Below are 12967 nucleotides of genomic sequence, written 5' to 3'. Positions count from 1 at the left end.
GGAGCCTGTGCTCCGCAACGGGAGAGGCCACAGCAGTGAGAGGCCCGCGTACAGCAAAAAAAAAATAAAAAAAAATATAAATAAATAAACTTGAAGATTCTAGTGAGGAGAACAACGTAGGAGGCTTTTGTTGGAGAGTGTAGACTTTGCAGTCAGCAATTCCCATCCTGACTTCTCTCCTTACCTGTGAGGCTTGGTTGGGACCACGGCAAGACACTCAGTCTTCTTGAGGCTCTGTTTTCTATGGTTGGGATGCCACAGTGTTTTTTTACAAGTAATTATAAATAAAAATCTTACCTAAAATTTTATACCATTAAGCTTTATTTCATTTATTAACTTTTACTTCCACCATTAACTATTACATATTTTATTTATGCTTTGTATCCATGAGTGATGGGTTAATGAGTTTCACTGGAGTACAGTGAGCAGCATAGGCTTTTAAAAGTATCTACTTGCCTACAGTGCAGCCTCTTACATAGGCAGAATAAAGTCAGGCAGGCAAAGTTTTATATAGATGTATATTTTTTTTCCTTTTAAATGCACAGTAAAATGAAGGGCCTTTAAAGCTCTCTCAGGACGAGGAGGGAAGTTACCATAACACCACGCAGGAAGGAAAGCACACTGGGTGTGGTTCATGCATCAAATGGCTACTTGTATAAAAATGTTCAGGAATTTTCAGCTATCCACTGGCACCTGTGGAGCTAGAGCCAGTCTTATTCTTTAGAAGGAACAGCAGCCGCAGGCAGTGGAAGAGAAGATGGTATACTTAGATGTACATATAAGACAGTTTTCCAAGCTAAGTAATAGCATCTGTGCTGCAACATTTGTTGTCAGTGAAAGAGAAATACAGTAATGCTAAAGTAAAACAAATTTGCTTGTAACTTTAAAAAATTTCCTTTATTCAGAATCATACTTTTTTTTCACTCTTACCATTATGAAAATTTAAAAAAATATAGCGCTTGGTGCAATGACACACTACTTTTAATTATTATTCAAACACTTAATGCAGGTTTCTCACAGTTTACATGCGAGAATTTAGCATGATCCAAACTCAAATATCCACTTCTCATATCTTTCAATGTCTGCAGCAGATACTGACTTAGAAACCTTTTTTAAAGCCATTTCAAAATCCTCCATAGTTGTAGGCATGTGCATTTCTTCTCTTGAAAGATTTCTGATTTCTTCTGGGGTCAAACCTTCAATACGCCTTCTCATTGCCATCAAGGATGCATCCCTAGGTTTTAAATTTAAAAAGAAAAACCAAAAGACCACAAAATGATGTTTTGGTTGAATAAAAACGTGTAAACAAAAAAATTTTTCAGTGCGTATGTTATTCTGTAATTATCTTATTACATATACATATGTAGTACTGCACAGAATCCAGTACTGGACTATAAGGCCTGTTTTTGAGTTGTTTTTTTTAGCAGTTGAATCAGCAAAAAGCCCAAGAAGAATCAAAAGGATATAATAAGATAGCAATTAAATTTTATTAAAAGTGTACCATAATATAAAGAATAAGCATCACAGAGACAGGAGAGAGGCTGTTAGCTAACACTAACTTAATACCAAAACTTGTGTCTCTGACTAGATTATAATGTGGGTCTTTATTCTTCATCTATCTTAATTCAGCATAAAAACTTCATAATAGTTTATACCCACAAAAACCTATGCTTCAAAAAAAAAAAATAAAACACCTGTGCTTCCAAAATAATTCATACCTGCACACGTTGGTAATGTCCGCACCTGAATAACCTTCCATGTTTTCTGCTATACTTGCAAGGTCAACATCATCAGCCAATTCCAGCTCACGTAGACTTATTCGTAATAGCTCCTCCCTGCCTTTTGCTATTGGTAGAAACAAATTTAAAAATGTAAGCCTTCAACATAAACAGTGTTTTATTTTTCTGCAGTCTACTTTGAGAAGTTGTTTTCCAATTCTTAGAGCTCATTTGCTTAAAAAATTTAAGACCTATTCCTTACTGAATTTATTTTAAAATTTTAATTAATTAATTAATTTTTATTTTTTAAAATTGAAGTATTTCATTGAATTTTAAATTTCCTAGTATCAAGGCTTTAGGCTCCAGATATAGCCAAACCAGTTAAAATAAGGAAAGACATCCTACATTTGTCTTGGAAAGTTAATTAATACCAAATTTTATAATTTCTAAGCAAAACTACCTAAGAGTTAACATGACCTTTCTGATTCAAATAAAGATACCTGATGGCAATGGAATATAGATTCTTTTTTCAAGACGTCGTCTTAAAGCCTCATCAATATCCCAGGGAAAATTAGTAGCTGCCAGAACCATAACCATTTTGGAAGGGTCATCATTTTCAGAAGCACCTCCAACACCTTGAGGAAGGATAAGAACACAGTGTATAAAAAAATAAAATAAAAAAAAAAAAAGCTCAACTACTTAAAGATCATCAAATATTTAGCACAACATTAAAAGCAGGGTAATCATCAAGCCTCCCTAAGACTTATAAAGCTAACTGGTACGTATGTGAATTTGTGGTCCAAGAAAAATGAGTTTTTGCAGTGTGCAAAAAATAGGACTCAAAATAGATTTGATCAAAAGACTAGTTCAGCACAACTACATAGCAATTTAAAAAATTCTTCAAAACCATACATATCCCTCTCTAAGGCCAATTAATCGGCATTTGTTTCAATTTCATGGCTAAAAATGAGATCAGTGTGTATGACAGAGGGTGTCCTGTGAATAAACAGCCATAACTGGTGGTGTGTCACCACGGTCAGTGCACCCAGTTTACCGCCGGCAATCTCCAGGACCTACTGGCCAGCCCCGCGTCACTGGCGCTGTGTGGGTCAGCACTGTGACTGGGGCGTGCTCAGCTCACGCAGAGACACACGCATACCGTCCATCTGAATCAGCAGCTCGGCTTTCACCCTTCTGCTTGCCTCGTGCTCTTCGGAAGTCCCTCTGCGGCTACAAATGGAATCTATCTCATCAATAAATATGGTGGCTGGAGAGTAAAATCGAGCCTAAAGGGAGAAAGCATGCAACACCGGGTTTTTATTTCATTTAAAAGTCATCTATAGTTTAGCAATTAGAAAAGAGCTGTGGAGGCTGCTACCCTGTGCATCTCTCCCTCTTTGCCTAATAGTGGGGAGAGAGGATAGAATTGGAACAGCTAAAATATAGCTTCTAATATAGACCTATCATATACTTAAATCTTATATAGCAATTTTTTATACTATTCAATACTATAACTGATTATATTCAACATGTATTTGCTTATGAGTCATATAAATACAGGATTATCCTGTACACTACAATAATAGGGACAACAATGGTGGGAAGACATTTACAGATACTGACAAGTGTTCTAAAGTTCTAGAAAAATTTTTGTTAAAGAGAACCATTACCTTAAATAAAATCACATAGATTCCCTCTAAGGGATTCTAATTAAATTGCTATTTTTCATTTGACTAATACAAGTACAGCTGACCCTTGAACAACTCGGGTTTGAACTGCATGGGTCCACTCAATACGTGGATAGTTTTCCACAGTAAATACTACGGTACTACACAGTCTGTGGTTGGTTGAACTGAAGGATGTAGAGGAACCGTGGATACAGAGGGCTCACTATAAGTTATATGCAGATTACTTCACGTTGTTCAAGGGTCAACTGATTTTTATCCTCTTGTCAATTAGAGGTCAATTTAAATGGCCTCAGTTTCTTTTTTTGAGATAAAATTCATACACCATAAAATTCACCATTTAAACCATTTTAAAGTGACAATTCAGTATTTAATATTAACAATGTTGTACAACCATCATCACTATCAAATTCCAGAACATTTTCACTGCCCTCCAAAAATAACCCATACTTCCCTCCCCCTAGCCCCTGGTAATCACAAATCTATTTTCTGTCTTTATGCATTTACCTATTCTGGACATTTCAAATAAATGAGATCATACAATATGGGGCCTTTTGTGTCTGCCTTCTTTCACTTAGCATGTTTTCAATGTTTATCTATATTGTAGCATCTACAGTACTTCACTCTTTTTTTTGTCTGCATTGGGTCTTTGTTGCTGCACGCAGCCTTTCTCTAGTTGCGGACAGCGGGGTCTATTCTTCGTTGCGGCGTGTGGGCTTCTCATTGCGGTGGCGTCTCTTGTTACAGAGCATGGGCTCTAGGCATGCAGGCTTCAGTAGTTGTGGCACGCAGGCTCAGTAGTTGTGGCACACGGGCTTAGTTGCTCCATGGCATGTGGGATCTTCCCGGACCAGGGATCGAACCTGTGTCCCCTGCATTGGCAGGCGGATTCTTAACCACTGAGCCACCAGGAAGTCCCAGCACTTCATTCTTTTTTATGGCTGAATAATATCCCCCAAGTTTATTTTTGTACCTTAAATGCATTTCTCCCCCAAACCAAAGGACAGGGAAGATTGATCCATTAACTAATAGATCTAGTCAAGTATTATCTAGTAAACAGCTGTGTAAGACTCAATAGTATCACCCGTTTCTTGAGACTGAAGAGGCATTTAATTTTATTTATTGTTTTTAGTAGACTTTTAAAAAATTGGAGTATAGCTGATAAGAAGCATTTTATTATAGTAACTGTTTCCAAACCAAAGGACAGGGAAGATTGATCCATTAACTAATAGATCTAGTCAAGTATTATCTAGTAAACAGCTGTGTAAGACTCAATAGTATCACCCGTTTCTTGAGACTGAAGAGGCATTTAATTTTATTTATTGTTTTTAGTAGACTTTTAAAAAATTGGAGTATAGTTGATACGAAGCATTTTATTATAGTAACTAATGTTTACTGTCAATCATTTTTTAAGCAAAATATCCAAACTTACAGAATCAATGCACAAGAAAGCTTGAACGTTAATGATGGCAAAGATTTCTCAAAACAGAGCTTAACTGATCAAACAGCATTTTAAAGGTTCTTCTAAAAATGGAAGTCCAAAATGGCAAGTGAACATTACAGATTTGAACACGCAATTGTACTGGGTCCATCAATTCTTTGGACCATGAGGTTATAATTCAGTATCCTCTAAGAGGCGATTAACTGTGTTGAAAGCACAGTGCTTCCAAAGTATAGATTTAGTTTTAGTCTGTTCACTTGGAAAATCCTAATAGTTAAATCTCACTTTCTTTTCTAGTTGAAAACTTGAATTCTAAGTCATCTATTGCCTCCAAAGGGATAGTAAGATAATAATAATAATAATACACTTAAAAATTTATTTATTTTTGGCTGCGTTGGGTCTTCATTGCTGTGTGCGGGCTTTCTCTAGTTGTGGTGAGCAGGGGCTACTCTTCGTTGCAGTGCGCGGGCTTATTGTGGTGGCTTCTCTTGTTGCAGAGCACGGGCTCTAGGCGCACAGGCTTCATCAGTTGTGGCATGCAGGCTCAGTAGTTGTGGCTCGCGGGCTCTAGAGTGCAGGCTCAGTAATTGTGGCGCAAGGGCTTAGTTGCTCCGTGGCATGTGGGATCTTCCCGGACCAGGGATCGAACCCGTGTCCCCTGCATTGGCAGGCAGATTCTTAACCAAGAGCCCTAAAAATACATTTTTAATAAGGTATCCTTACTTGGATCTTAGGTACTGTGTACAAACGTTTTTGTACTTTCTTTTCAAGAAACAGACAGAGGGAGAAAAATAAACTGGATGGAGGGAAAGAAAGAAAAAAGCAAACATGCAAGAAAATTTATAATTGAAATTCTAGCTAGCAACCATCTACCAACAGAACCAACAACAAAAATTAAATTTCAAGCAAAAATTACTAGATTGAGTCTTCCCAAATACTGAAGGTGTGTAGAAAGGTCTGACTTAAAGCAGAGGCTATGTGGCACATTTAAAATTGGCTTTGGATGACCTGAGAAAGTAATGTAGAGAGACTTGGAGAGGAAACCAATTGCTTCTGCCTGCACAGCATGGCTCCTTCTGGTAAGAGAAGCTCTTTTTCATTTGTAAATCATCTCTTTCTCATTCTTATTCCATTACTTCAAGAGAGGCCAACTCTGCTGGAGTCCCAGGAGGGTCCAGGTATAAGCATGTGACTCAAAAGAGACCAAACCTTAATCTCTGGAATTTTGCTGGAACAACTGAGATTGTTGTTCATTTGATTAGATTTCTGACACTTGAAAATGAAAGTTCCTGACAATACAACAAAAACTATACAATTAAGTTTTTATATGTGTTTGTTACCATGTCATGTGAAAAACCCTGGACAGACTTTTATAATATTTAAGTGGCCTTATTCAAAATACAGGCCCTGAGGAATGCTCACTTTGAGAGATTCGGGGAGGAGGTGCACTCAAGAGAGAGGCAGTCATCTGTAGAGCAGTCAAAACCAAGATATGAGAGGCAGTACAATTTTACTCGAGAGAGTCCATGCGATGAACAGAAGAAAATCAAGGTGGTTTCAAATGAGCCATAACCAAAATTCAGAAAGGCAGAAGCTCCAATCTGCAGGCACTGGTTTGTGACTGAGCCACTGCTCAAGTGGGCAACTCAAAGTAGCATGCTCCAGATAAGCAAGGATTTATTTAAAGATGGTTAAGATTTTCCTAGGCAATACCAGGGAAGCCAGTAAAAAATAAGTTGTTTGATATGTCTTTATAAACTGCAGTATACAAAAATATTGCAAATTACCACTTTGTAAGAGGCTTTCCCTCATAGAACAAAATAGTCCTTTTCCTTAATATAAAACCCTACATTAAAAAAAAAATCAAATAACTCTTAAACAGTAACAGTTAATATTTATGAGTCCTTATGAGTCAGGCTCTGTATTAAGCAGTTTACATGTATTGGCTGATTTCACCCTCCAAACATTACAGAGGTAGGTCCTAAATTATTGTCCTCCTCTTATAGATAAAGCAACTGAGGGACAGGAGAGGAATTTTCCCACAGTTAGCCATCTAGGAAAGTGACAGAAGTGGGATCTAAAACCAGGCCACTGGACTCTAAAGATGCCACACTTAGCCATTCACCCTACTTTTTTTTTTTTCTTTTTTGGCATGCGGGAGATCTTAGTTCCCCAACCAGGGTTTGAACCCGTGCCCCCTGCGGTGGGAGCGCGGAGTCTTACCCACTGGACCACCAGGGAAGTCCCCATTCACCCTATTTAGCTTACTTTTTTTTTTAATAAAATTTTTTAAATATTTATTTATTTATTATTTATTTTGGCTGCTCCGGGTCTCAGTTGTGGCATGCAGGCTTCTTAGTTGCGGCACGCATGCGGGATCTAATTCCCCGACCAGGGATCGAACCCGGGCCCCCAGCACTGGGAGCGCGGAGTCTTACCCACTGGACCACCAGGGAAGTCCCCTAGCTTACATTTTAAAAAGGCCTAGTTATTCTGGAATACTGACAATATAATTTTTCCCCTGAAGCAAATAGCAAGCTAATTTTTCAAAATGATCTAAGAGGTTCTCCATTAGATTCCTATTGTGGATGGACTATTAATAATCCATAAGAACCTGTCAGAATTTACATCCTGCCTTATGAATTATCGAAGTTGAAGGAGAAAGAAAATGGGAATTGAAACAGGAAGAAGCCTTTACAGAAAACAGGTAACATGAAATTGTGAGGGGTTTTGTTTGTTTTATTCTCAGCCTAGGAAGGAAGATCTAGTATAATATTAGCATGGTCATCTTAGGTTTTGTCCACCATGACCAGGAATGTAAATCTTTTTCACTATCTATATAATAAACATAACTCTGTCCTCATGCATATAACTCACAATTTCTTAAATGAGGTAAGACGGAAATAGTAAGTGAAACTTAAAGTCTGAAGTCCAAAAAGCTGTTGAATTCAACCTAAACGCTCAACCAGAACTTGTTGAATTACATTTCTTCTACTGATACTCAGATGAGTGGCAGTGGAAGAAGGAAAAAGAAACTCAAAGAAGCGAAGAACTTAATCCAAAGACTGGGTCATTAAACTCAGGGCATTTGATATAGTTAATAGATTGGAGGTAATCTCAGTTCCATATCTACTTACGATTTTCACCTTTTCTCATTTTTGTTCTAATACTGCAGTTACTATAACTAAGCCTGATTTAAAAACCGTAATAATTTCACATTCCTAAAGCAGATCAGTAATGCAGATCCCGTAACATGAGCATGTCCATAAGCTAACAGAGACAGCCTTTCCTCCAGAGAAAAGGAGTCAAAGAGAAACGCAAGTTATTCGTGTTAGCATTGAATAAAAATTTTCTACCTTCAAGAGCACAGGAATCACACTCTGGGCACAAAAGCATCCTGCCTAGCGATTCTACACGCTGTAGTTACAACTCACTTTCTCCCCTTCTAGAGGTAAAGAATCATTAGAGTTAGCGCAAGCATTCACCATCTCGAACAGAAGACGAACAAGCTTCTCAGACTCTCCTCTGTATTTGGAAGTCAGAGTTGATGAAGAGACATTGAAGAACGTTGTCTTGCACTCAGTAGCTACTGCTTTAGCAAGGAGGGTCTTTCCTGTGCCAGGTGGGCCAACCATCAACACTCCCTGTTGGGAATATAATAGCATCAGCAAAGGATTTATGTGCCATTGTTCTAATTCACAAGAATTCCATTACTAAGGATCAATTTTCAACCAACTTACACATAATATTAAGACAAGTAAAAGACAAAGATAAACAGGACACTTTATCACAAATTTACTTTTTCCATTACAAAAGTAGGGTAACTACACATTATTTAAAAATTGGAACTAAGAGGGCTTCCCTGGTGGCGCAGTGGTTGCGCGCCCGCCTGCCGATGCAGGGGAACCGGGTTCGCGCCCCGGTCTGGGAGGATCCCACGTGCCGCGGAGCGGCTGGGCCCGTGAGCCATGGCCGCTGAGCCTGCGCGTCCGGAGCCTGTGCTCCGCAACGGGAGAGGCCGCTGCAGAGGGAGGCCCGCATACCACAAAAAAAAAAAAAAAAAAAAAATTGGAACTAAGAGATGAGAAAAAATATAATCAATATTATAGTACTGATATAATATCATACCCTAACACAGGTACCATTAGTATCTGGATATATTTCCTGCTAGTCTTTTTGCTCAAATTAGTTTTTTGTTTGTTTGTTTTTTTACATAGCTGTATGTATATAATTTTGTATACTGTTTATCACTTAACCTTTCAAGAATTTTAAAAAATAAGTACAGAGTTAGCCATTAGCACATTTCCCAAATCCAAGAGTTTTCTGGACAGTCTCTTTTCATATCAGCAAATGACCTTTAAAAAGTACTCACTAGATACGGATATATCTTATTAATTTCTTAAGCACAATTCCAAGAAATACAGATGTAAGTTCTGCAACACAACACGTAAAATGGAGTATTTTTCCATTAGGTGACCTGTTCATATTTGCAAATATAAGCTCATTATAAATCTGCTATGTGTCCAACTTTCCAAATATCACATTGTACCTATTCCTTTTTTTTTTTTAGTAAATTTATTTATTTATTCATTCATTCATTTATTTATGCTGCATTGGGTCTTCGTTGCTGCGCGCGGGCTTTCTCTAGTTGCGGTGAGCAGGGGCTACTCTTCGTTGCGGTGCGCGTGCTTCTCATTGTGGTGGCTTCTCTTGTTGCAGAGCACGGGCTCTAAGTGCGCAGACTTCCGTAGTTGTGGCACGTGGGCTCAGTAGTTGTGGCACATGGGCTTAGATGCTCCGCAGCATGTGGGATCTTCCTGGACCAGGGCTCAAACCTGTGTCCCCTGCGTTGGCAGGCGGAGTCTTAACCGCTGTGCCACCAGGGAAGTCCTGTACCTATTTCTTATTCTGGAAACCTTGCAGTAGCTCTTGGTCTAAACAAAGTTCTGAATAACACAACATAGTTTAAAATTTTCTTTACCTGCTCTACTTTCTCCTCCCACTTCCCCCAACACAGATAAATACTGGCTTTCTATGGCTATACACTTGCCATTTGCTTTGACAATGCCGTTACAGTAATACACTTACTTTCCATGGTCTCCTAATGCCTTTGAAGAATTCTGGCATCCACATTGGTAACACCACAGCTTCCTTAAGCAACTTTTTAGCTTCTACTAAATCAGCAATATCATCCCTGAAAGAGAAGATATTTTATCAACAACCTTAGATCACATATTTAACTCTATGTAGTCATTCTTGAGAATCGCTGAAAGCACATGATTTTACGTTGCTGACAGAATGCTAAGCTTCTTCCTAGGCACCAGTGAACTAACACACTGTGACGAGGCCTGCCACACCAACCAGTATATAGAAAGAGCACAATCTGAATCTTCGATTCTTTTTTAATTTTTAAAAATCTTTATTTATTTGGCCGCATCAGGTCTTAGTTGCGGCACGTGGGATCTTCGTTGTCGTGTGGGGAATCTTCAGTTGCAGCGTGCGGGGTCCGGTTCCCTGGCCAGGGATCGAACTTGAGCCCCCTGCACTGGGAGCGCAGAGTCTTACCCACTGGACCACCAGGGAAGTCCCTGAATGTTCAATTCTTGGGAGTAATGATTTTCAGCTTGGTGAATGAGAACACAGGTCTATAGGCCTACAATTTAAGTATTATTATGCCATCTCATTTTAAACTTCTGCTCTTAAAATGCTCATTCCATAAATTCCATGATTTAGAAATAATGAGCCCATTAAAAAAACCCATAAAGAATAAAAAGGGCATAAAGCAGACACAGGTTGCAAAACTGCTGTTTTGCCCCAACCCTATCAAGAGATAGACACCAAGATTAAAGAGCATCATAGAGATTGCTGTGAAGTCATCTCCAACCACTAGAACACTACTACTACTACAACAACCAGTACACATGGCATGATAATACATTATGACATATGACATGATAATATATTTTAAAATACCCCTCAAAACTATACCTAAAAATAATTAAAGTTTTAACAAAAAACATATAACAGAATGTACCTAACTTTGTGGGAAAGGGAGATTTATAACTCACTGTGATAAATTACAGTTCTTTGATTAGATATAATATTTATTTTTATTTTTTAATTGAAGTATAGTTGATTTACAATGTTGTATTAGTTCCAGGTATACAGCAGGGTGATTCAGTTAGACATACAACTATATCTATTTTTTTTTTTCAGAGTCTTTTCCCTTAGGTTATTCCAAAGGGATTTTTTCCCTTTAGGTTATTACAAAATATTAAGTATAGTTCCCTATGCTATACAGTAGGTCCTTGTTGGTTATCTATTTTATATATAGCAGTGTGTATATGTTAATCCCAAACTCCTAATTTATCCCTTAGCTATAACAGTAACAAAGTTGAGAACCACTGCTCTAATAGGATATAAAAGCAACATATATTGTATAAACCTACAGATAACAAGCAATACACATGCATAAGAATGACTGCCATTTTATCACTGAAGAATGTCCCCAAAAGATGTAATTTCTGTGATCTTGTTCCCATTCTGTATGTAGAATTTTTAATTTAATAAAAATTTTATTATTTATTTCATTAAATCAAAAAATCTCAGACAAAAACTGGTACAGCCTGAACCAAAGTCAAGTTTTTCATTATGTGTCATGCTCACATTGTATGTCCTCAGATTCTATCCTCAAGGACTGAACTTCAGTACATGCCCACATTTGTTCCATTTTCTGTTCCAAAAAGCAACATCCAATTATTTTGTTGTGATATAACTTACCATCGAACATTGGGATTCTGAGAAATTATATCTCTTTCCAAAGCTTCTACTAAGTCCTTATCGTATCCAGTACTATCAAATTTATTTGTCTCTGGTTCTGTAACTGCAGCAGGTGATTTGTTCTACACAAATAGAAACAACAAGAGCTTTTATTTATTTATTTATTTATTTTTTTTTTAACATCTTTATTGGAGTATAACTGTTTTACAATGGTTAGTTTCTGCTTTACAACAAAGTGAATCAGTTATACATATACATATGTTCCCATATCTCCTCCCTCTTGCGTCTCCCTATCCCACCCCTCTAGGTGGTCACAAAGCACCAAGCTGATCTCCCTGTGCCATGCGGCTGCTTCCCACTAGCTATCTATTTTACATGTGGTAGTGTATATATGTCCATGCCACTCTCTCACTTCGTCACAGCTTACCCTAACAAGAGCTTTTGATTGACTCAAAAATTATATTTTGTTTCTATGAGTCAGAAACAAAGATTGTACTCAAGTGACATTTTTTAAAAAGCTAATGTAATAATACCAAGTAATAAGGACAGAATCAAAGACCAGAAGTCATCCTTCTACATCAACATCAGAGTTTCATACTGAATTTTTACATAAAAAATGACAACGGTATTAAAGAAAAATAAAAATATTATGCATATGAACTGACAACAGTAAAAATTAATATTGAGATAAACTGTAGTCCCTAGTGAATATTAGATATGTATGGCATTTATCTCAAAGCTTTAGAAGAGATAAGGTTATAGACAGATGGTTTATTTAGCTAAGATTATGGGTCAATCTTTAACACGTACTCAGTCCCCATTGACGCTCCCAAAACATCCCTTTTCACTATTCCCTCATCCCTCCAAAGACACCTCAGTCCTTCGGAGAGATTTTCCCTCCCGCCCTCTGTGATGACGGTCATTAGGGCCGCAAGCTGCACACTAAAGCACTCCAAGGCACAACAGTGCACTCGCAGGGCACTGCAGGATTTTTCAGATTTTTGAGGGAAATACAAAAACACCTGTTTGAACATTGGGTGAACTACCAGCTCGAGGTAGTTCACAGTTTCTATGTTAAGACTGCTGCATTCCTTTCAATAATCCCATATTTTTTGTGAAGCTGGATGATTTTTGGCAGTTGCTGTGATAAAACATATACTGGGAAAAATCAATGTGGAAGAGGAATGACAGTGGAATGTCCACTATGACTCCAAGGTCTGAGAAACTGTACAGTGTCCAAAAGGTGTTGTTGGGACATAAAGAGTTGTTTTAACCAAATTTCAAATGGATGGGTATTCTTTTTTTTTTTTTTTTTTTGGTACGCGGGCCTCTCACTGTTGTGG

General features: G+C 37.8%; 1 protein-coding gene across 1 annotated transcript in view; it reads right to left on the bottom strand.

Moving 5' to 3' along the window:
* Nucleotides 1-963: 963 nt before the first annotated feature.
* KATNA1 (katanin catalytic subunit A1) overlaps nt 964-12967 on the bottom strand; it is a 35592-nt gene continuing 23588 nt past the window's right edge. Inside the window, exons 5-11 of the mRNA XM_007107915.4 lie at nt 11625-11746; nt 9933-10038; nt 8330-8488; nt 2878-3004; nt 2219-2353; nt 1719-1845; nt 964-1234 (exon numbers count right to left, since the gene is read on the bottom strand). Of these exons, the coding sequence (XP_007107977.2) occupies nt 1036-1234; nt 1719-1845; nt 2219-2353; nt 2878-3004; nt 8330-8488; nt 9933-10038; nt 11625-11746 (975 nt within the window). The 3' untranslated portion in view covers nt 964-1035. The remainder of the gene's footprint in view (nt 1235-1718; nt 1846-2218; nt 2354-2877; nt 3005-8329; nt 8489-9932; nt 10039-11624; nt 11747-12967) is intronic.

This window comes from Physeter macrocephalus, chromosome 10 (genome assembly GCF_002837175.3).
Source record: "Physeter macrocephalus isolate SW-GA chromosome 10, ASM283717v5, whole genome shotgun sequence".
Lineage (NCBI taxonomy): Eukaryota > Metazoa > Chordata > Mammalia > Artiodactyla > Physeteridae > Physeter > Physeter macrocephalus.
Note: the sequence above shows the minus strand (reverse complement) of the source record. Positions and strands in the feature narration are given on the sequence as shown.